This window comes from Dermacentor variabilis, chromosome 8, assembly GCF_050947875.1.
Source record: "Dermacentor variabilis isolate Ectoservices chromosome 8, ASM5094787v1, whole genome shotgun sequence".
NCBI lineage: Eukaryota > Metazoa > Arthropoda > Arachnida > Ixodida > Ixodidae > Dermacentor > Dermacentor variabilis.
Window position 1 is genome coordinate 99945863 of NC_134575.1, and position 23149 is coordinate 99969011.

A 23149-nucleotide genomic window follows, 5' to 3' on the forward strand; every position below is an offset into this window, starting at 1 on the left:
GACACCGCACCGGGAATGGCACGCTCACGCCGGTTCTTGTTACAGGTCAGTTACCTGAATAATGCGGCGTATGTTAGGAGCAGTAACTACTGTTTATGTGCGGTGTCGTGCCCTGTAGAACTTCATGATTTGTTTAAGCGGTTTTTGCTGTTGTATTCCAACATTCATAATGCATTTTCTGCCCAAGTTCTGCTCATACTTTCTGGAGACGTTGAACTAAATCCTGGTCCAATGTCCAAAACTGAAGCTGATGCATTGGCCCAGGCTCTAGAATCCATTCGAAAGCTTGAAAATGGTCACGCTGCTTTAATCGCCGAACTTAAGGAGGCGAAAGAAAAGCAAGAGGCAGCAGAAAACGAAATCAAGCTGCTCAGTGCAAAAATAATAAAATTAGAATCCGCCACTTCTTCGCATTCCACAGCCGAAGCCGGGACAAATTCTGATGCTATAAGCAACGTTTCCGAGCAATTGGCAGCCATATCTTCAAGATGCAATTACACTGAAAATAGACTACGGCGCTCGAATCTCTTGTTTTTTGGAATAGATGATGATCCCAAAGAAGATTGGGCTGCGTCCGAGCAAAAAATTATCAAGTTTTGCTCAGAAAAACTTGGCGTTAATACGACAGCTCAACAATTCGAGCGCGTGCACCGTTTGGGCAAACATTCGCAAGAAAAACGCAGGCCAATCATAGCAAGGGTCACTTTTTCCAAAGACAAAGAGCGTATCTTGGCTTCAGCACCTAAACTTAAGGGATCGACGTTTTCAATCCGCGAGGATTTTTCTTCCGCAACGCGACAAGCGAGGCGGAAATTAATTAGCTTTGCCAGGAATAATGACAAGGCATTTAAGTTGCATGTCGACCGAATGCGCATAGACTCTGAGACGTACACCTACGATGTTTCAACCGATGCAGTTGTCTTGGTCAACAGATAGCTCCGGCACAATACGCATGTGCGCAATCACCATAAACCAAATCAAACGTTTACTTCTTCATCCTTATCCTTATCGTTTGCTAACATCCGTAGTATTATGTCAAAGCGCGATCTTGTTTCTTCTTTTCTCGACGATTGCAACTCGGATGCTCTTGCTTTTACCGAAACCTGGTTAAACCCTGAAATAACTGACAACGAAATCTTTCCCGGTAACACAACCTACAACATATACAGGCGGGACCGAGATAAAAAAAGAGGGGGCGGTGTCATGATAGGAATTAAAAAGAATATCGCATCTTTTGTTGTTCAAACCCGTACTAACGTCGAAATCATTTGGGTAGCCTGCTCTGTATGAACCGTGAAGGTACTGCTCGGTAACTGTTACCGTGCGCCGGATTCTGATTTTTCCTTCGTAACTGCATTACATGACAGTATTAATGAAGCAATTGGTCTGTACCAGGCAGATGTAATGTACCTATTCGTAGATTTCAATCTTCCTTTAATCGACTGGGTTAATCTATCCTCTTCGTGTCATATGTGCAGAAGCTTTATTTCCTTAACACTAGATTTTAACCTATTTCAAGTAGTTAATCAACCGACTCGTAATTCCAATCTTTTGGATCTCATTTTAACAACAGTTCCAGAAACTGTCACACATATAACACTCAAATGGATTCAGTGATCACCAGCCACTCCAAGTGACCATCGATATTCCGCGCGCGTCCACCGGTTCCACAACAAAGCAAATTAGAGACTACAATAAAGGTAATTATGATATCATCAATTTAGAACTACACAACTTTTTTGTTGATGTTTTGGAGCCATCCTTCTACGGCAGATCTGTCAACGAAAATTGGGTTCTGTTCAGAGATAAGTTGTCGGCATTGATTGAAAAGCACGTTCCTCTTGTTACTATAACTAACGATAATTCCAACCCATGGTTTACTAAAACTCTTCGCAGAATGAGACACAAGAAAAAACGCCCATGTGAAAATGCAAAGCGCGTACAAACAACATTGGCTTGGGATAAATACAAAAACTATCTAAAATAGTACTGCACAGCTTTATTGGTCGCCAAGAGTAACTATTTTTCAAAAGACTTACCGGGAATTCATACAAGCAGTCCAATAAAATTCTGGAATATCGTTAACCCTAGTAATAAGTGCAGCAATATTTCATTGCAGGATAAAAACAACACGCCTATTCCTGACAGTCAATGTCCGACAGCATTCAACTCATTTTTTTACATCCGTCTTTACAAGAGAAGATAGTTGTAACATACCTTTTGTTCCCGATTTTGATTTCTAGTACATGGCTCCCATCACTATCACTTTAAAAGGGGTAGTCGATCTTATAGATAACCTTAAAATGTCTTCATCCTGTGGTATAGATGGTATAAATTTTAAAATACTAAATAACACAATACTAGTATCAAGCAAAATTCTGCTACACTTATTTAACCAATCGCTTACAACTGGTATGCTTCCTACAGACTGGAAGATTGCAAAAGTAGTTCCTGTCTTTAAGAAAGGTAACAAGAGTTTTAGTGATAATTACCGTCCCATATCACTAACATGCATTTGCTGCAAAATGTTGGAACACATTATCGCATCCCATATATACTCTCATCTTGAATGTAATAACTTTTTTTACCCGAAACAGCATGGTTTCCTAAAAGGATTTTCTTGCGAAACACAACTACTAGGATTCACGTCAGACTTACACTTTGATATGAACAGTAATAAACAAATTGACTGCATCTTTTTGGATTTCTCGAAAGCGTTCGATCGTGTAGCCCATAGTCGCCTGATATCAAAGCTCTCAGCAATTAAACTCGACTAACTAACCCTATCATGGATTCGTAATTTTCTTACTAATCGCGAACAGTTCACTATTGTTGCTAACTTTTCCTCTGGCCTCTCTGACGTCACCTCTGGTGTACCTCAAGGCAGTGTACTTGGGCCTCTTCTTTTTAATTTACATTATACGACTTACCGAACAATATATCATCTTCTGTACGATTATTTGCTGACGACTGCATTGTATACCGTTCGATTAACTGTCCCTCTGACCACGTGGCGCTCCAAAATGATCTTGCACTTATCCGTGATTGGTGTGCTACGTGACTCATGTCCCTAAACGTGTCGAAGTGCAAAGTAGTTTCCTTTTCTCGAAAAACTGTTAACTCTCACTTTTCTTATTATCTGGATTCTAACATAATTGACCACGTCACAGAATAAAAATACTTTGGAGTGCTCCTTACACACAATCTTTCATGGACTAAACACATCACCTCCATTTCAGCTAACGCCTCCAGATCATTAGGATTTCTGCGCCGCAACTTAAGAAGTGCGCCTTCACCACTACGAAAACTAGCTTACGCAACTATTGTACGGCCACAAATTGAGTACGCCTCTTGTATATGGTCTCCTCATCAAAATTACCTCATCGAACTCCTGGAGAGCATCCAGAATAGAGCGAGCCGTTTCATTTCTAAAAATTATAGTAACCAGTCAAGTGTAACCCAAATAAAAATCGATCTTTCGTTGCAACCACTGACTACTCGCCGTGATATTTCCCTTCTATTATTATTTCATAGATTTGTTCACACAGTTGGCCTAACCTTATCAAACCTGAAAAAAGCATCGTCGACGTCACAACGACTGAACAATCAGTTCAGCTACACCCGAATTTATGGCAACACACACGCTTTTAATTTTTCAGCTTTGCCCCGTGCGGTCCGTTTATGGAACGCACTACCAGATACCATTGCATGCCAGTCTAAACACACTGCATTTCGCAATCTGCTAACCGATAAATATGCCGTTTCAACCGTCTAAACCCGTGTGTCTTTTGCAATTTTCTTGCATTTTTTCTACAAGTTGAAGAATTTCTGTGCTCCCAATATTTTACAATACTTACTACTGTATAACATGCAAAAACGTTTACAATGTTATGCTATTATGTTGTTGTTTACCATTTATTGTTATTGCTGTACATATGGTATTTGCTAATTATTAATTTTCCATGTTCTGTGCGTACTCCTTTCATTATGCTGATGTTTATTTCTTTCCCGATTACATAATTATATGTTACCGTATTTCCCCCCTTACACTATGCCTTGTCGAAGGCCTGTAAGGTACATGTAAATAAATAAATAAATGTAAACTTTTGAGAAGTCAACTATATCACTGTACATACCCTCACCATAATGTCCCAATTTTTTTGTTTTCGAGCGATATGAATTTTTGCATCATCCAGAGACTCATACAGATTCTGCAGTAAATATTCGCACTCCTGAAATGTATCGAAGCTTTGTTAGATTTTCTTTGTCCACTTGTTTACAGTCACCGACCAAGTTGAGATTGCCTCCAGAAAATCGGGCATACCAAAAAAAACGAATTTGCAGAAAAAATATCACTTTACGTATTTACCGAGTGACTTAAACTCGTGAATATGTGAATATGTTTCTGTGACGTGCTATGCTGTCGCACCAATAAATCAGCTTGCACATTGACAGGGTATCATTCTCATTGTAAATGGCCTGAAGCACAATGCAGGCTTGCGTCAGTTCAGAGCTAGTTGACAACAGTCATTGGCTCCTCAATGCGGGAGTACAACTCATCTTCTTACAGCACCTAACTATTTTGTCGTTAGCAAGAACAGCACAGAACTAGATCTCGTTTGCAGCATTGGTGAACTGCTCCAGCGTCATTTCCATAAGCAAATGCTCGATGAGGTCAGTAGGTGAAGTCTACAGATCAGGTTGCTAGAGCTGCAATCATTGCATGACAATGGCATTTCATGTTGGATCATGAAAGCTGCGTGGCTCCAGACTGCGTTCTCAGTCAGGGCCTCCATGCATGCAAAGGCGCATATGCTGACTGCAGAGATAAAGTCAACATTGTAGCGTTTGTCACTGTCCACACATACCCCCACGAGATAAAGCACACGCGACCAATGGAGCTCCTTGAGAGTCCAGATAATCCCTTGGTCCATTGACGGCAGGAGTTATGTTGCGTTTGACGGCAAGAATTCCACTAGTATAGCTTTGAGGTCCTTGGCATGGCTATTCGCAATGCAGTTGCCCATTGTTATTAGAACCTTGTGTCCTTGACACTACAACTTCCTCGCCAGCTTCTGAATGCGCTTTTTGAATAGATGTTACATTATCCACACTTTCTTGTTGGCTTCATACAGCACTTGAACACGCACTCTCTAAAAACATCTCGAACTCTTTGATTTACCGATAACAAGCATCGGAACCTTTTCAGTTCCCAGAAAATTGCTGCCAAGGTGAAAGGTAAGCTGTTCCTTGTTGTGCTTGTTTGCCACGGTGGCAAGGGTCCTAGTGAACGCAAGGGGTTCTTCAGGTAGCAAATTATAAAACAAGCCAGTTTCATCGCAGTTAAATGTGTCTCCGGACATGAACTGCTGGAAATGACTGTAGCCTATCATGACGATAACTTTCAGCAGCCGACTCATCTACAGCAGCACTTTCACCACACATCTTCTTAAAGCTTAAGTTGCTTCTTTGCTTAACATTTCGGACCCAGCCATTATTAAATTTAAAACCCTCAATGTCCATCTGAAGGGTCAGGGTTGCTGGCATTTGATTTAAAGCACCACCGGACACCGACACTTGCACAGCGATCGCGGCTTTCAGCCACATCAGAATAGCTTCCTCACATTCTGGGTGGGCACCTTGGCTGACATTCTTCTGCCGGGATCAAGCAGATCAACCACCACCTCGTTGCTTATGTAATCTGACATTGTCTGCTTTAAGATTTCTTATGCCTTTGCGACGTCCACATGCGACGGGCCACTTTGCACTTTCCTAATAATAGTGGCTTACTTTCCTGTCGTAAACCTGCTATAATTTCCTCACTCTGATGTTTGTTTAAGTTGTTTGTTTGTCGACTCGGAGGTGGACGACGAAGGCGCTGTCAACGCCATTGTTACCAGCTGTGATGAAACCACTAAAGACTATCAGCTGCTGAAGCGGCTAAGCCTGTGTCACAGTACGAAGCTGAAGAGAACCACAATGAGCATGAGAGGCGATACAAACAGTACCACTGACTATAGGCACTGACTACATGGGAAGGGGGGGGGAGCTTCAGCACCCGAGATCCCCCCGGCGTATGCCGGGGGGGAGGGGGGCTTAGCCTCCCCCCATCCCCCTCCCACACCTAAAGTATCACTACTAGAGCATTTTCACCCACATCATTTGAGGTTTCTTTTTATTTTCCTCGACCTTATCATTTAAAATTTTATTGTGGCTAATAGCTTACTGCACATTTGTTGGCGCGGACGTGCACAGATTTTAATTCATGCTTTCGTATTATTTCTGCAAATCCTGACGAGGGCAAGCGCGTGAGAAGCACCAGCGGCGGCTGCCTCTTGCATATTTTCCAATTTCAAAATTGTTTTACATTTACACTGTAAACACTATGCATTCGTAATATATTTAAATATATACACAGGACAAATTTCATACCTTTTATAGAGAAGGAGGTAGCCAATTAACAATTATTCCTAAAGGCATGGATAGCCTATGCCTAGAGAATGAATATGTTGCTTTATGTTCACCTTGCTTCAAATTGCTTTGCATGCTTTTTTTACTCTGAAAAAAGACCTATACACTTCAGTGACCCCTTGAGCAGAGTCTCTTATCAACTGCGTGTGAAATGTACGTGAATGATATGCGTCTCAGTATTGCTTCTCTTTCCAGTAAGCAATGCTAAGGACTCACCAAAAAACATTCCAATAATTCATCACATTTATTAGGGATGGAAACATCGTCGTTTGCATGCAAAGGTCATAAATATATAGAGGGTGTCCCAATGAACTATCAATGACTAAGATTTGAAAAGCAGCAATGCGTTACTCGAAGAAAATGTAGTGCATATTGTTTCCAGTACAGTGGAGTGGCTGCCAGTATTTTTTTTTTTGTTACTGAGATTTCATTAGGTAATTGTAATGAATTATCTAGTTCGAGACGTACTACCCTAAATATCACTGTCAATGAGGCCTTTGTAGGCACAGCCAAGGGACATATAGCTACAGTATTTTCAGCGACATACTAATTGCACACTAATTTTCAACAATTGATAAATACACACTGCGAAATATGGAGAATACCACCTGACTGCGGCCCCACCCACATCATAAAGCAGCGCCTTCCAACGTGCGACTTTTCGTGCGCAATAGATCGGAAGGCACGGCCCTTTAAATTGGCTGGCTAGCTCACCTAACTATTTCTCCACTCGATTTCTTTCTTTGGGGTTATGTGAAAGACCATGCTTATATAATCGAGACAGACATCAGATTAGCTGAAGACAAGGGTAACGGATGCCTGCCGTAGAATTTCTGTGTCGGCCATCAAGAAAGCCACTGAAGATGTGATAAAGCGCATTCAGTACTGCCAACGCCTCTATTTTCAGTGCCCGGCAATTCACGCTCTCAGCGCCGTCGCGTCTCTGTTCACGTAGCGCGTTTGGCAGCCGCGAGGTGGTGCCACGTAAACAGGGAAAAACCATAACAGTCAAGGGGAAGAGAAATGCAGTCATAATGAAACACAGAGCGCTATGGGGATACAATAGGTACGAGGTCCTCCGAGGTATGTGGAAAGGGGTAATGGTTCCAGGACTTACTTTTGGAAATGCTGTTGTTTGCTTTAAATCAGGGGTACAATCAGGACTCGACGGGAACCAAAGGTCAGTGGGTCGCCTCGCATTGGGCGCTCACGGGAAGACTAGAAATGAAGCTGTGCAGGGTGATATGAGCTGGACTAGTTTTGGAGTGAGGGAAGCTGGCAGTAAAATTGAGTATAAAGAACGGCTGAGGAATATGGAAGAAAGTAAATGGGCTGGGAGAGTGTTCAGGAATCTGCACAGGCAAAACATTGATTCACAGTGGAGAAAAAGAACTAGGAAGCTTACCAGCAAGTATGCTTCCTGTGGGGTGGGCAACACAGGAACAAAGAAGGTCAAGCGGAAAGTCAGAGAGGCTGAATTAATCTCATGGGTGGCGGCAATGGAAAATAAATCTGCCATGAGTAGCTACTTAAGAGTAAAAAGCGAAATCAGGAAAGAAACCATTTATGATAACTCAAAGGGAAGCTCATTACTTTCGAAGCGAGATCGGGATGCCTTAGAACACGCACCTATAAAGCGAGATATAAGAAGGAATAAGAAGCATGTGCTTGCTGCGGTAAAGCTAGGGAAACGACGGAGCATATTTTATTAGAATGTGAAGACGTCTACCCAGCGGTCGATTTAGGCACCACTGACCTCCTTGAAGCCCTTGGGTTCCGCGGGAGCAGTGGTAAAGCAAACAGGTCCGCAATAGACATTAGTAAGAGGCGATTGGAGGATTGGTGGAAGAAAAGTAGGGAAACGACAAAAGACGAAGACGTAAAAAGCACAGTTCGCAATAGGGGATCAGAAAAGTTGGACGTGGTAGTTCATGTTTTTTTTTTTCATTGGTTAACCTAGGTAGGATATTAGGCAGCATAGTAGCAAGAGCTTGGTGGCGCAACCCACCGCCCCGTTCCAAAGGGTACGCTCATAACATCCATCCATCCATCCATTGTTTATCACCCGATGGCTCGCGTGATTTGGCCATTTGGGATTTGGCGACGTGCTTTGCTGCCTTGAAAGATGTGCTTTTGCGACACGTCTCGCTTCGTCTGACATGGCGTACTGTTGCGTGCCTTTGTGCAAGTCGGATGAAAAAAAGAAGACTCCGGGACTATCGTTTAATGAATTTCCATCAGACTTGGCATTGAGGGAGAAGTGGATTGCTGCAGTTCGACGCGATGGTTGGAAACCGAACGACAGGTCGTGCTATACAAAGGTTTGCAGCCGGCACTTCAAGAAGGAAGATTTCATTGAAGGCAAAAGACGTCGACTGAAGAAAGGTAGTGAACCTTCCGTTTTTGATGACTTCCCTCATCATTTGCAATCAAAGGCAACACGAGACAGGAGCACAGCAAGCATAGAGAAACGAGCCCAGTTTACGTGTTCGCTGTCGACGAACGCTTCGGCCGCCACCGCATCAACCTCTGCCTTGCTACCGTCCGTAACTTCGGCCGAACCACCTACAGAGGAAAATGCTCTAATGGACACAACACCTGTCAGTGAGCCCGCGGACCACTGTTATGTGAAGAGTAATATGAGCAATCGAGGCGTCCAGGTCGACTGCAGAGCACCAACAAGTCTACTGACAACAGAAAGAGCGAAGTGGAAAAGAAAAGAGAAAGACCTAAGAAGCCAAATTTTGCGGCTGCCACAGACAGTTGATAAGTACAAGCAGCTGCTAAAGGAGCTTAAGGAGGATTCGCTCGCTACAGATCCTTCTTACATATGGCAGAAAGCAACGGAAAATGAGTCTTCTGCTTTAATTTTGCTTGATCAGGTGAGAAATTTTAGGAAGAAACGACCAACATGGTCTGAAGAAATGACCCGTCAGTGTGTTGCGCTGAGACACCTTTCCACAAGAGCGTATGCGCACATGCGGGGCCATGGAATTTTCAAACTTCCTGGCAGAAAGACACTGTCCGCATACATTGGAATACAGAACAGTGAAACAGGCTTCACAGAACTGGTTGAAGCTCGCCTCAAAGAAGAGCTTGAAAATCTCAAGGTGCCTCAGTCAAGAATGTGTTTTCTCATCATTGACGAGATGCGTATTAAAGAGAAGCTGCAGTACAATAAGCAACAAGACTGTTTTGTGGGGCAGGCAGACATGAGCTCGCCGAATGCTAGCAGTGACCTTGTCTTAGCGAACTCCCTTTTGTGTTTTGTGACCATTGGACTTTCATCCTCGTACAGGATTCCTGTTGGTTACTTCTTTACGAAAGGTTTAACCGGTACCCAGCTTCATGCGCTGACGGTCTTCATAATAAGGAAAGTTGAGTCTTGCGGTTTCCATATTATCAGACTTTCCATTGACAACCACAAGGTAAATGTACAAGCCATGAGACTTCTAGGGAACGGCATCGTTACCTACAGAACTGACCATCCATGTGACCCGGATAGGCCGCTGTTCATGAGCTTTGACCCCTGCCATGTGCTAAAAAATGTGCGGTCTCAATTTTTGGCACACAACATCGGACCCAAAGGAGAAATTTCAGCGTCATATCTGAAAGATGTGTATGAGCTCCAAAAGAACTTGATTGTGAAGCCGGTGCTACCTCAGTCGGAAACATGTTTTCCTAATAAAATAGAAAAAATGAATGTGGTGAGGGCTATTCAACTCATATCTCCTGCGGTAACGGCTGTTTTGCAACATCTTCAAGAACAAGCTGGTCACACTTGTCATATTTCATTCGCAAGTGCAGGCCCGACCACCACTTTTATGGAGAACTTCTATCGCTGGTTTGTTCTCCACGACACCAGTAATACAGTTTGTGGGGATGCGCGACTCTCGTGCGTCCCCTGATGTTTTTCCCGCATAGCGCGTCTCCTGTACTCCCGCTTCGCCGCGTGGCCTGCGTGACACCTGCGCCGACCGATGTGGTTGAAGCGCAGTGCGAGAGATGGCGCGAGTGTTGCGCTGCTAACGCCGCCGACAGGCGAGGTTACCTGGGCGCCGAAGGGAAGGCGCTTGCTCTCTGGGGTTCGAGACAGCAAGCAGCACGGACGTGCCGTGCCGCGCGTGGAGCGACCCTCGTCCCTGGCGGGTCGGCGCGCGGCGACCCATGCTTCTGCGAGACCGCCTCGCGTGGCTGCCTGCGAACGCGCCACCGTTGGCGTGACCGAACACGCGAACGACCAGGCGTTGGAATCCAGCATGGGGCGAACATATTCGCTCGCTTCCGGTCGCGGTGAGTCGGACTTCTGGATTTGTCGCGCGCCCATCGGCATGTTTTGTGGGTAGCAACTCGGCCAGCAGGCATTGATCTATGAAAGGTGCAATAAATGCCCTTGTTATTGTTTGCACTACTGTGTTGTCGTTCCTTTGTCCCAAGAGCACGGGTGAGAGAGACCCCACAAGTTCAACATCTGTGCCAGAGGTTCCCAGATGTTAAGCAGTACGACAGCAAAGAACATGCCCGGCTTGAGTGGCAAGAGGTCACAATGCCAATGTATCTGCATGAACTGAAAACAAGGTGCACCCGTCCTCGTGAGTTTCTGACAAAGGAGACATACGAGGCATTCTTGACCACTACGTACAGCACTGTGGCTTGCCTAAAACACCTGTTGAGGGCGGAAAAATTTGCATTTGTATTGACACAGAAGTTCAACAGTGACCCGATAGAGTCTCTATTTGGAACACTGAGAAGGTCAGCTGGGTGCAATGATGCACTAGACGTTCGTGCTACCCTTTCAGGGCTTCAGAAGGTGTCGAAAATTGGAATAGCTGCATCCAATCCACTTTCGAATGTGGCACACAGTGAGCCGGTAGTCATGTCAATAACTGTATCACCTGAGAAGCCAGAAACATCTGTTAAGCCTCATTCGCAACTGGGAAGAGCTGCTCTGAATGTTCTTCAAGGACTCGACACTACTGTTTTGCCTGTATACATGCCTTCACTGCAGATATCTGCGACCGTATATGTTGGTGGCTATATTGTCCGCGTCATCAGTGAGCAGATAAAGTGCGAGAACTGTGTGGCAATCGCATCCAAGCCACTAACAAATCAGCCATTGCAGACGTCCACTCGCAGCCAGGACCGTGGGGAACTTTTATATCCTTCTGACCAGCTTTTTGTCCTGGACATCTTGCGTGTTTTCTCTGAACAAGCCCTGAAGGAAAATCCAGCTCTTCAGAGACCCATGACTAGCTTGGTGGCACACGCTGTTCCAGCTCTGTGTGCCTCAAAATTGCTGCAATGTAAAGAGAATGACATGATGCACCAATAGAAGCTGATGGAACAGTGCGTTTTGTGAGGCCTCTCCTTGCAAACTATGCATTTAGCATCAAAGACAAGCACGGTGCTTACAGTACTTTGCTCAAAAGCCACTTAAAAGAATTTGTCTAAAACAGCGATAAGCAGTGTAACACCTTCAGGTGCTCTTTGCACAATTGTGAACATAAAGTTAAAAAGCGAAAGCAGTTTGAAAATAAACACCCTTTGTATGTATTTCATTAAACTTGAAACACTCCTGATTGGATTTATTCTGCAGATTTGAATAAGTGTTGCACTTTTCATTGTTTTTCAGGTATGCCACTGACGAAGTCGGAAAAGCTCTTTCTTAGCACACTATATGTTGCATGGTGGACTTTTTCATATTGACTTGATTCTAGAAGGTCCTTGCATAGCGTTCCGATGCTGTAAACTTGACACTTCACTGAATAGATTCTGTTGAGGTGATTTAAAGCATGGTGTGTGCATTCTTCCAACCCAACATTGCTTATTGAATTGAGTATTCTTAGTCTGTTCTGCTGCTGTGCACGTTGCATTATCCTAAGGTGTTAGAAATGCAGTAAAGCTAAATTCTGAATGGGTTCAACTGGCGCCAGAAAAAGACAAGTGCATTTCACATCCATTCACATTCTGTAATATCTGCATCTGCTTCGGATGTCTTTCAGTTGTTTTGCTTTGATATCTTTGCTCAGTGCTCCTCGTGGGGCAAAATATGCTGAAATAAACATAGTCCCATATCCAGACCTGCGGCAAACAAAGCGGGAGAACACGCCTTGCTGTGTTTTTATCCGCTGCGTTGCCACTTGAAACCACACGCAACACCTCCGTCCCTTCGCTGCCCTGGAAAACCAGTGTAGGGGAACCCTGTTTAGGTGGAGGCACCTGGCGGCAATGCGTTGTACTATCGCCGACGGCAGTGGGCTAGTGTCCTGCGCTCTTTCGCCGGGCACTGAAAGTATAGGCGCCGTGCACGCCGACGGACGCGCCACTGGTGGCGGCCTTGCGCAAAACATGCGGGAGAGGAGCCTGGCGCCCGCCGTAGTTTGCTGTGTCGTTGATCGTGCTTCTCCGTCTTATTCACGTTTTCAGAGCAAGATAGGCAACACCATTCGCACGTGTGGAGTGGCCAAAGCTTCAGGGAATGTCGAAGGAGAATTGTTGCAGGGTGGGGGGCTCAAATACCGGTGAAAACGTGCCGGGGAGACGGTTCTAATAATTCCCGGCAAAGGCTCATCAGCGGGAGCAACGGTAGCAAAAATGGATCGTCGCTTCGAAGGGAAATTTCTTGTTCTCATCCTTTCTTTTGTCTCGTTGGTGTTCTTTTCCCCTCGATCATAGTTAGATGCATGAGCAACGAAGTTCGTCTGCAGTGCAGCATGAGGTTTAAAGGCATTTCGCTAAAGTTCGGAATGCTGTTTGCCCCTTATATTGTTTTCGGCTTCTTTACCGCGTTGCGCTAGCTAGGCAGCACGACTGCACGAGCGCATTGCGTTGTATGTTAAAGCTACTGAAGTTTGCAAGAACTGAAATGGTTGCTTTCATGTGGCGCGGTAAATCCTCGCACCAGCTGTCGCGCACTTCATGTTTTTAAATCTATTTTATGCGTGGCTTTGCACATGTTTAATCATTGCTAGTTGCTCCATGCGTAACTCTTGTCGATTCTTTTGAGCTGCGAAGTTTTCACCCTGCCTTGCTTGTAAAGGGTATAAATCACGCTGTGTCTTATCGGAATGATACCAAGGAAGTGCTTCTTTAACAGCTTTATTCTTTTCGCCCGGGGGCATCTTAGATATATTGTTCGCGTTTTTGGAAATGTGTTTAGGAAATAGGTAGTTCAGGGCGAGAATTGCTAATAGCTGCTGCATATGGTATTTTTGTTCCATTTCTCGCCGAAAAGTTCGCGTCCCGTTTGGGAAGTCATCACACCTCGATGCTGCCTGAGCAAACTTAACACGCCGAGTGATTTGTTTGTTTCACAACGTAGTCCCTTCTTGCATGCGAGTTTTGTACTCAACTGAATTCTTTCTTATACTTACGCTGCAGACGACTAAACCAGGCCTTGCCGCCAGCGCTCATCTACTTTGAATGGCGCTGCTCTGCCTCTAAATATATCATGTGGCACCTCTCTCTAGTAATATAAATAAGTACTGAAAAGTTAGTCAGTCTTTAGCTTTGTACGTTTCTAAGCAGCTCCCTTGGGGAATTTAAAATTGCACAAACTGCAGCGGGAACGGTAGTTCATCGGCGTATGCAGCAGAATCGCATCGGCGGTACAGCACTAACACGCGCTTTTATTAACCCGTGTGTTTGGTGACTTCGTTGGCTAGTGTATGCGTTTCCATCAATAAATTGGGAAACTCTTCTTGAGGCGACTTCGACTGCACTTATTCGGCGATGTCACATGTATTCATCGTCAGAAAAATCACAATGGCATATGCAGAGATTGCACCGTGCGGATTTGTTTGATACAAGTCTGCACTAACGACGGGTGCTTGTTATTCAGGCACAGAAGCAGCATTGCAGCAAGGGTAGAATAAAAAAAAAACCATGGAGAGATTGCATCACTCAACAAAATTTATCGGCTAGTAAACATGAGCTCCACGTCATGTAAATGAGGTTCATGGCGTTCGTCTGCGGGACACACCTTACACGTATGTGGACCATGTTGTCTCAAACACCGGTAACATCGTGTTCATACCCGCTCGCACAGAGGGCAGCATCTTCCCTACAGCTGTCACAGCGGAAGCAGCAGCCTGGCACCCAAACAAAGGAGAAATCGCAGCCGCGAACTTCAGCCATCCTTGCTGCAAAGGATTGTCGTCTGCTACTGCTCCCGCGTGTACTGTTGGAAGCGTCCGCTAGGTGGCTTTCAGTGGCGCCTCTATAGGCGGTGCACGAGGCGTATAGAGGAGGCGCTGCTACTGCGTAGCTACAGAAGGAGCCCTATACGAACACGTCCGCTATTGCCCTCGAGCTCCACCACTGGAAAAGCTGGCGCCACCGTCGGCGTGACGTGCTATTAGGGACACGTGGACATAGCGGCCGCGTTGGCTGCTTCGGGAGCGCCGAAGCGAGCTGAAAACGAGAGTTTAAATTGCCTCGCACGCTGCGGTCCTCACTTAGTGGCGAGATTTTCCCGCTTCGAGTGTCTCCTTTACTACGCTTGAAAGCACTACAATAGGTAGTGGCTGCCTTTGAAGGCGCGCAACATGGTAGGCTACTGCTCGGTGCCGCAGTGCCGGACGTGCGCAACGGAGCCCGGTGTCAGCATTATTCACACGTAGCCGCAGGACAAGAAGCTGCGTGAAGCTTGGCTCGCGAAACATAAAAGCGGCAAACAGTCATCGGCTACAACTCGGATATGCAGCAAGCACAGACGCGAGGAAGATTTCTGCTACGGCACCGGGTCTGCGATGTTCGGAAAACACGCACTGAGACGGTCACCCGAGTCCGCTGCCCGACTAATGTCATGACGGTTTGTTCTATGAACTTATCGATGCTATAGATACTGGCAAGTTCACTGGAGTGGAAAGGGAGCGGTAAGAAGCACATTTAAAAAAAAGCACGGCATATGGTCATGTTTGTGTTATGAATTAATGCACTGGATTACAAAAAAGAAGCAGCGGGAAATCGCACGCTGAGAACACCGATAAACATACAGTACGATGCAACTCGAGAAATATTGAAACGTCCAAGAACTTAGAAGAAAAAAAAAAGAATGAATCGTCGCGATGGCACATCACAGTCCCCGTAGGCGTCGAAGTCTCTACAATGAAATTATTTTTGAACAGCTCTGATAGCGCCCACGCAACAATGGTTGCTTGTATACTGTCACATGCTCATATTCTGCGGCCGAAGGCTCATGGCACGGTGCGAAAACGCGCACGCGGCGAAAGCGAAACAGTGCGCGGACAAACATGCAGACGCGCAGTCGGTCACTGCGAATCTGTGCGATCGCTGTATTGAGGCTTCATTCTATTACGCTCCTTTAGTTCTACAAACACTATAAGAACATATTTCACATAGTTTGCTCTCAGCGTTTGCCTACCTTTCACGCAAGAAGCCGGTTCGGGAGACTCTATCGCGGCGACCGCGCGCAGTGGCATTCACTATACGTATTCGGTAAAGAGATAGCGTCTGTAAACGATTCTGTGCTTTTAGTTTGCCCAAGATTATAATTTAGACAGTAAAAAACTTCTCTCGTGTCGAAAGTACTTACAGAAATGTCCGGGAGAGCTCGAGCATGGTGTTTTCAGTGAGCGCTGACAGCAAAACCTATGAGGAGTGCGCCGCGTGATCCCTCATACTACGCCAGCGAGGCGTTTCCGATAGATGGCGACTCCGTAACTCCTCGCCGCCAGTAGGCAGCAGCTGGTGTTCAACTGAGCTTCCGAATTCATGCATAATAAAGGCACACTGAAAGTGATGTTCTTATACATCGTTTGCAGGAATCCCGATCGCAAATTTGGCTCATTTAGAAGTGGAATATTTTCTTTCTTGAATGCATTGGTTTTGCCTTTTCTCTACACGTGGGTCGCATCTCGGTCTGTTTGTTTCGCTTTTATTTTTTGTTACGAACATGTTTTTGGAGCATGCATACACTTTCATTAAAAATAAAATCATTACTTTAATTGGCTTTAGTCCAAAGCAAGTTACTGGTGCGAAATATATGGCTGCACGCGCACTCTTTCGATGTGGTGCGAGCAGAGCCGGGATTTTGAAACATCCTATACCCATTTCATAGCTTTTCGCGTTTTGTGCGTGGTCAGAGCGGTGCTTTGCCCGTGTTATCAAGGGGCTTTTGTTATCAATGTGATCAGTCGGCCTTGAGAGACGGATAATAAGTGTGCCGTAGAAATGAGAGGAAGGAATAGCTGCAAAGTGAGAAACCTGCTTTTGCTGCTAATTCCATACGATTGCCAAGGTGATGTGCTCTCTTCGGGTTTGCGACAAGCATGCAGCTGTTTTCGATCAGCTTATTTGAGGGTGATGCTATACAATGTGGGTGAGAGCGCAGTCACATGGAATTTTTCATATTTACTGAGGTTTCTTTGCCAGGCGGAGAAAATTGAATAGAGCTTGAAACATACGAAATTTTGGTAATTCTTGTACAATGACTCTACGGAGCGCGTGGCGGTACCACGGCAGAGTCCAAATATTCGGGGAGGCACAAAAATCAGGTCTCTGAAAAATCAGTCGGCGAACATATCATTATGCTGCGAAAAATAACATTCGAATTTCACTTTGTGCCAGTAACCATTCTGTAACCATTTTGCACTTCTTATGCTGCAACCACATGCGCCTGAATTACCAAGGAATGATTGGGCCTTGGTCAGGTGTCGGAAGATACCTTTGGCACATTCCTCTTGTGCTTGCCAAGTGTACTGTGAAACAAAATAAACGTTTGTTTGTAGTCGTCAAAAAATGGAGACAGCATCATCATTTTTGGCATTACTGTGGCGAACACGCCAGCTTGGAAAACTTTGTGCAAGCACATGTAAACACTGCAGAGAGAGCAAAAATAATATGTCAGGGCTCGACTTTATAACTGCATTTCAAAAGAATGTGATAATACGGGCAGAATTGAAAAAGCAGCATTGTTGCTCTGCATTCTGTGAATAGAAAGAAAACACTGCAACTGTTGACTTTCACTGAAAGCTTTGTTGTGCAATGGCTAATCTTTCGACAGTGAACTTGAAGACACTGTGGTGGAATTTGTTTTGAGCACCATGCATGAGTTCTCCTATGCCAGAAGATTCAATTCATTGCAACATCAATTGAATTGCTCACCACTGTCATTTCACAAGAGGAAAAGGCTTGACTTTCGCATCTGCGAAGGTGCATATGCTTGTAGCACATTGTAACAAGAGTGCAGCAGAAGAATAACTATCCGTTGGGCCAAACTGGCGGTACAGAAGCGGTCCCGTGAGCCACTGCAGTCTGCAAACGCTGTTCGAAAATCCTGAAGCTGCTATTGAAGGAAGAGGACCAAAACGAGTCTATGGCCAGCAGTCACCTCAAGATGCCTACAGGTCAAATGAAGTGATTACTGACGTACGCCTCAGATGCCCAATGGATGCTGCTGATTGCCTGACAACATTGTTGAGAGCTCAGTTCAGCTGAGGCAAGGATGTTTGGACAGCTTGAGATTGAAGAGTCGACTGGTCTTATTCAAGAGTAAAAGTATCTTTTCCGTGTGCCTGTGGTGGCGTCCCTGTCGGGCAGCCACTCCGGTTACAAGAAACAGCAGGGGGCAATAACTTCCACAGCGAGGCACACTGGATTTCTGGAGCAAGGGGCACTGACACCCACGGCGAGGCACTGCTTAGTGATGGACGGTCGCTACAAGAGCTCCCCCTGTAAAATGCCGGAGGCTTAGGTGTGAATGGCTGAAGGAATGAAGAGTTAATGTTGAAGATAGGCTGGTTTTATGTAATCGATTGACACTGTCTCTGCCGTGAATGTCAATATTCAAGGTTTTCTCTGAACATGAAACCACACAAAAGGGGCCTTCATAGGAAGGAGTCAATGGTGGCTCGATAGAGTCGCGCCACAGAAAGACGGGCGCAACTTATCTGTAAAGAGTATTTAGTGTACGTAGGAGTCTTTTGTAGGCATAGCAAATAAACAAATACTTCACTATTTAGCCGTTACCATCAAGGAACATTACATGGCCATGGTCACTGAAATATGAACGGCAAACTGATTACCAAAAATGTCTTTGCAAGCTTCAGCTCGCCTGGTCTAAACTATATTACAATATAACTAAAGAACTTGCAAATCAATAACATATTTAATTCCACAATATGTGCCTACATAACTGGTACCCTACTTGAATTTGGTATGCTGATGTAAGTATCATGTGTCAGGTCATATCAATGTTTTCAATTGTTTCATTACATTGTTAAAAGACAATGAAATAGTTTGTCACATTATGCTGCAACATGCTATGAGTTACCTCGGCAGCTCAACATATCTGAGCGTACGGTAACGCTTGCGCAAAAGTATGTTATGCAGCATGCTGTACAGATATCTACGTTCCCAGTTCAGACTTTACGTAATACAAAGAAACCTACGTGGCTGAACTGTTTGGATAGATACATGCTATTTTGGTTAACAAGTTACAAAGAAACTTTGAAAGAAGAACCTGCACTGAAATGGTCATGTATTGGCACAGGTGCCTCTTCACGTGGCTGTAAAGTGCCAAAGCATGAAGGAGTACATGTCACCAAAATGGCTGAGTGAATGTGGAGGTAATCCTTTGGAGTGGAACTTGTCAGAGAGAAAGATATTGTCTCGCGTGTTTACCTATTATATGTCGATACATTGTTTCCGAATATGCATCTAAACTAGTGGTGTGCAAAATTAATTTTTAAGATTAAATGGAATGCAGATGGAATAGTGTCAGAAGTGAAACAAATCAAATGTAGAATACGTTTCAAACAGTTTTCAAAAAATGAACAGCTATTATCAAAATATGTATAAAACAATGTGCACAACCGGTTGTTGATAAGATTGGCAAGTTCCTGTTGTTCCCCGGCATTTTATGAAGCACTGTTTACTAAAAGCACAATTGGAGCATCAGGAACAAATCAGGAATTTGCTCGCACATAGCAAGTGCAAACAATCCCTGTATAGCCAGGAAAGTGTGGCTTGCTTAGCAACGTATACACCCTCTATCAATCACATGATCATATTTTAAGCCTATGCTATGGCCACGGGTGTGAACAGGGTTACACATAATGCTTAAAGTGTTTGAAGGCTACTGGAAAATATGTGTTTACGAAGTGCCCATTCGAAGCATCAAATATTCACACTAGCGGAATCAAAAACACTTCTTGAGTTTATTACCTTGAGAACATGCCGTGTGAACAATTTTGTTGGTGAGGAGATTCCTCACGAGAGAGTGCCACAACTGCAATTCATAAAGAATTTTTACAAATGTCAAAAGAACATGATTGGCCCAATTTCTTGCCTTCTGCACATAAACGTATGATACAGTGCAAGTGTCTCTGCATGCTCGATTTGAAATGTAAATTTTATATAAATATTTCTACAGATTTATGCCTCACCAGTGGTTACACGAATGCTGATACATTTCTTGAAATAACAAGTAGGAATGAATTAGGCATGGGGCACCTGACAATTGACTCAAGACGTAAATTGCTTGTGTATATTAGTTATAATAAGTGCCTTATGTGCTAATAATTTACTTCCAACTGCTGTCACTCAACTTCTCTTGCAGCCCCTGATAGAATAAGATACTAACATCGCTATATTGCACACTGTCATTCAAGTATTAAAATACCAAGAGCAGACAATGAATACTCATTAAACAAAGGGTTTTATTTGGTGCTCTGATGAAACAAACAGTGGAAAGCTAACTTACTGAACAATCAATTGCTCTAAGAAAGAACCAGGTTGCAAAAAAAAAAACAGGAGTGAATAGAGTAAGATCAAAAGAATCTGCAGGATGAACCACGTAAACTGGAACCGAGAAGCAAGACACGAATCGGCCTAGAGGAAGAAGTTCACATGTACCAAAAGAGACTACTGGCATAAAAGAAAAGCAAGCGAAGAGCTTAGAAAGCAGATCATTATATCTGTAGTGTAATAATAATTATTACAATGAAGATACATAGTTGGTAGTGGCATGCAAACACTATTGTACGAGAAAGGATTGAATGTGGATTACTTTTTGAATAATGAAAAGCCACAACAAAGCAAATTGCTGATTTTACCATCTTCATTATATCAATGTTTAACTTTATGTTTACATATTTTTCTCGGCTATAACGGCTTTGTGTGGGACACTTCTCAATTTATTCTGCTCTATTCTTTCTTACATGCTGGGAAAAGATCTAGAGCAAATATGGCAACCTGAAAAAAGTGTTCCAGGACTCGTTTAAGAGCACAACGAGACATTTGTGCTACCTGATGCAGAAGAACACTATGCAACATGCTACACGTCTGTAGATTTGTAATTTGGATTCAAGTTCAACATGGTTGTTGATCTACCCTACAATATCATAATGCTGTGCTCTCTCATCAAGTGATGAGACCGTGTAAAAGACTTGGAGCAGATGGTGCAGCTGCATGGCAGGTCACCTGTATGAATGCACTAGTGTACCATCATGGCATTCTTCAATAAGAAGGTCTGAAGGCATGAAGCGCAATGAAATGGCTTCTTGTCTGTGTGGGTGTGCAGGTGTTTCATAAGGCTGGCCTTTTCTGAGAAGCTCCAAGAGCATGAAGGGCACAGAAATGGCTTTTCCTCTGCGTGGGTGCGCAGGTCTCATAAGGTTGCTTTCTTCTGATAATCTCCGAGAGCATGAAGGGCACTGATGTGGCTTCTCACCGGTGTGGATGCGCAGGTGTTTCATAATCTTGTCCTTTGTTGAGAAGCTCTCAGAGCATAAAGGGCTCTGATATGGCTTCTCACCAGTGCGAGTGCGCTGGTGGCTCATAAGGCTGCACTTTTCTGAGAAGCTCCAAGACCATGAAGGGGCACTGATAGGGCTTTTCACCTGTGTGAGTGCGCAAGTGGATTTTTAGGTGGCTCTTTCGTGAAAAGCTCCGAGAGCATGAAGGGGTACTGGTATGGCTTCTCGCCTGTGTGGGTGTGCAGGTGTTTCATAAGGCTGGCCTTTTCTGAGAAGCTCCGAGAGCATTAAGGTTACTGAAATGCCTTCTCCTCTGTGTGGGTGCGGAGGTGTTTGTTGAGGTGGGTCTTTCGTGTGAACCTCCGAAAACATGAAGTGCAATGATATGGCTTCTCGCCTGTGTGGGTGCGCAGGTGGGATTTCATGCTGCTCTTTACTGAGAAGCTCTGAAGGCATAAAGGGCATTGAAATGGCTTCTCACCTGTGTGGGTGCGTAGGTGCGTTATAAGGCTGACCTTTTGCGAGAAGCTCTTCGAGCATGAAGGGCACTGATATGGCTTCTCACCTGTGTGGACGCGAAGGTGATACGTAAAGCTGGTCCTTTCTGTGAAGCTCCGAGAGCATGTAGGGCACTGAAATGGCTTCTCCCCTGTGTGGGTGCGTAGGTGCCTCATAAGTCTGCCCTTTTCTGAGAAGCTCTTCGAGCATGAAGGGCACTGATATGGCTTCTCACCTGTGTGGACGGGCAGGTGTTTCTTAAGGTTGTCCTTTGCTGAGAAGCTCCGAGAGCATGAAGGGCACTGAAATGGCTTCTCCTGTGTGTGGGTACGCAGGTGTCTCTTAAGGCTCTTTTCAACTGAGTAGCTCCGAGAGCATGAAGAGCACTGAAATGGCTTCTCGCCTATGTGGGTGCGCAGGTGCTCTTTCAGGTAGGCTTGTTGTGACAAACTCAGAGAGCATGAAGGGCACTGAAATGGCTTCTTGCCAGTATGGACGCTGGCATGCGTTTCCAGGCGAGACAGTTCATCAGTCTCACAGCCACATAACTGACATTGCTGGAGGCGTCCTTGCTTCAAGTTGTCACATCTGGCAGTTGACAGAGGAATAGAAAGCCTCGATGCTGCAAAAATAAAATAAAAGTAAAGGTTGTGAAATGCCAAAGAAAGAACAGAGATGCTAAATTTAATTACAAGTTTTGCTTTCTTATTTCTGGAATCTTGAGGGTGATTTCAAGTATGATTAAACAAAGAACTCCTAATGGCCCTTCCTAATTTAGCCAATATTTCTCCATCTGAATGCTTCATGACCCTGTCTGAAGTCCACCAATAAACATTATTTTTTGGAAAGCCAAAAGATTACAGTGACAGAATGTGGGGTGTTTGAAGGCTTTTGTAGGTTTCTACGACCCTTAGAGAAATGTTTAAAAATGCTTTGACCCAGCTTGCTCTGCCATCCTCAATAAGCAAGTATGCCCTACTGAACAAGACAGTCAAAGGTCAAGAAATGGCATGGGACCTTCTTGTGCGATTTTATGGGTGGTTTGTAGGGGAGCTAAACAGTCTTTAATAGCTGGCAGAATTGTGCCAGCCTGACCTTGCACTTTAGATGTAGTAGCCATTGCATTTGTTGGAACACTTTCAACAATGGTCACAGGGACCATGGAAAAAGGCAGCACAGAATCAGTTTTGAATCATTTCTTTCTTAATGTTCGCCCAGATGCTGCAGCAATGGCAGATTTTGCTTCTCTCTGCCTTCAACTCGATAATTTCTACCTTCACGGTCAGCAGCAGACTCTGCCACTTCACCTAGACATCATGCAACAATTAAGAAAACACACGTGAAAACAACATAACGAAACAACCACTATAGCTGTGGAAGGAAGCATAGCAGTACAGGCCTGGATAACTTTCTGTAGGGAAGTGCCAACCCGTGGCTTGATTGTGTGGAATTAAAGTGAG

At 44.5% G+C, this 23149-nt stretch overlaps 1 protein-coding gene across 3 annotated transcripts in view; it reads right to left on the bottom strand.

The window, feature by feature from the left end:
- LOC142590477 (uncharacterized) overlaps positions 1 to 23149 on the bottom strand; it is an 83800-nt gene that overhangs the window by 18580 nt on the left and 42071 nt on the right. For 2 of the 3 annotated variants that reach the window (XM_075702631.1, XM_075702629.1), the window contains one exon: positions 20134 to 22311. The exons of the other annotated variant lie outside the window; for it this stretch is intronic. In XM_075702631.1, coding sequence (XP_075558746.1) covers positions 21485 to 22311 — 827 coding nt within the window. In that variant the 3' untranslated portion in view covers positions 20134 to 21484. Of the gene's footprint in view, positions 1 to 20133; positions 22312 to 23149 lie in introns of those variants that run through there. 3 annotated transcript variants of the gene reach the window in all.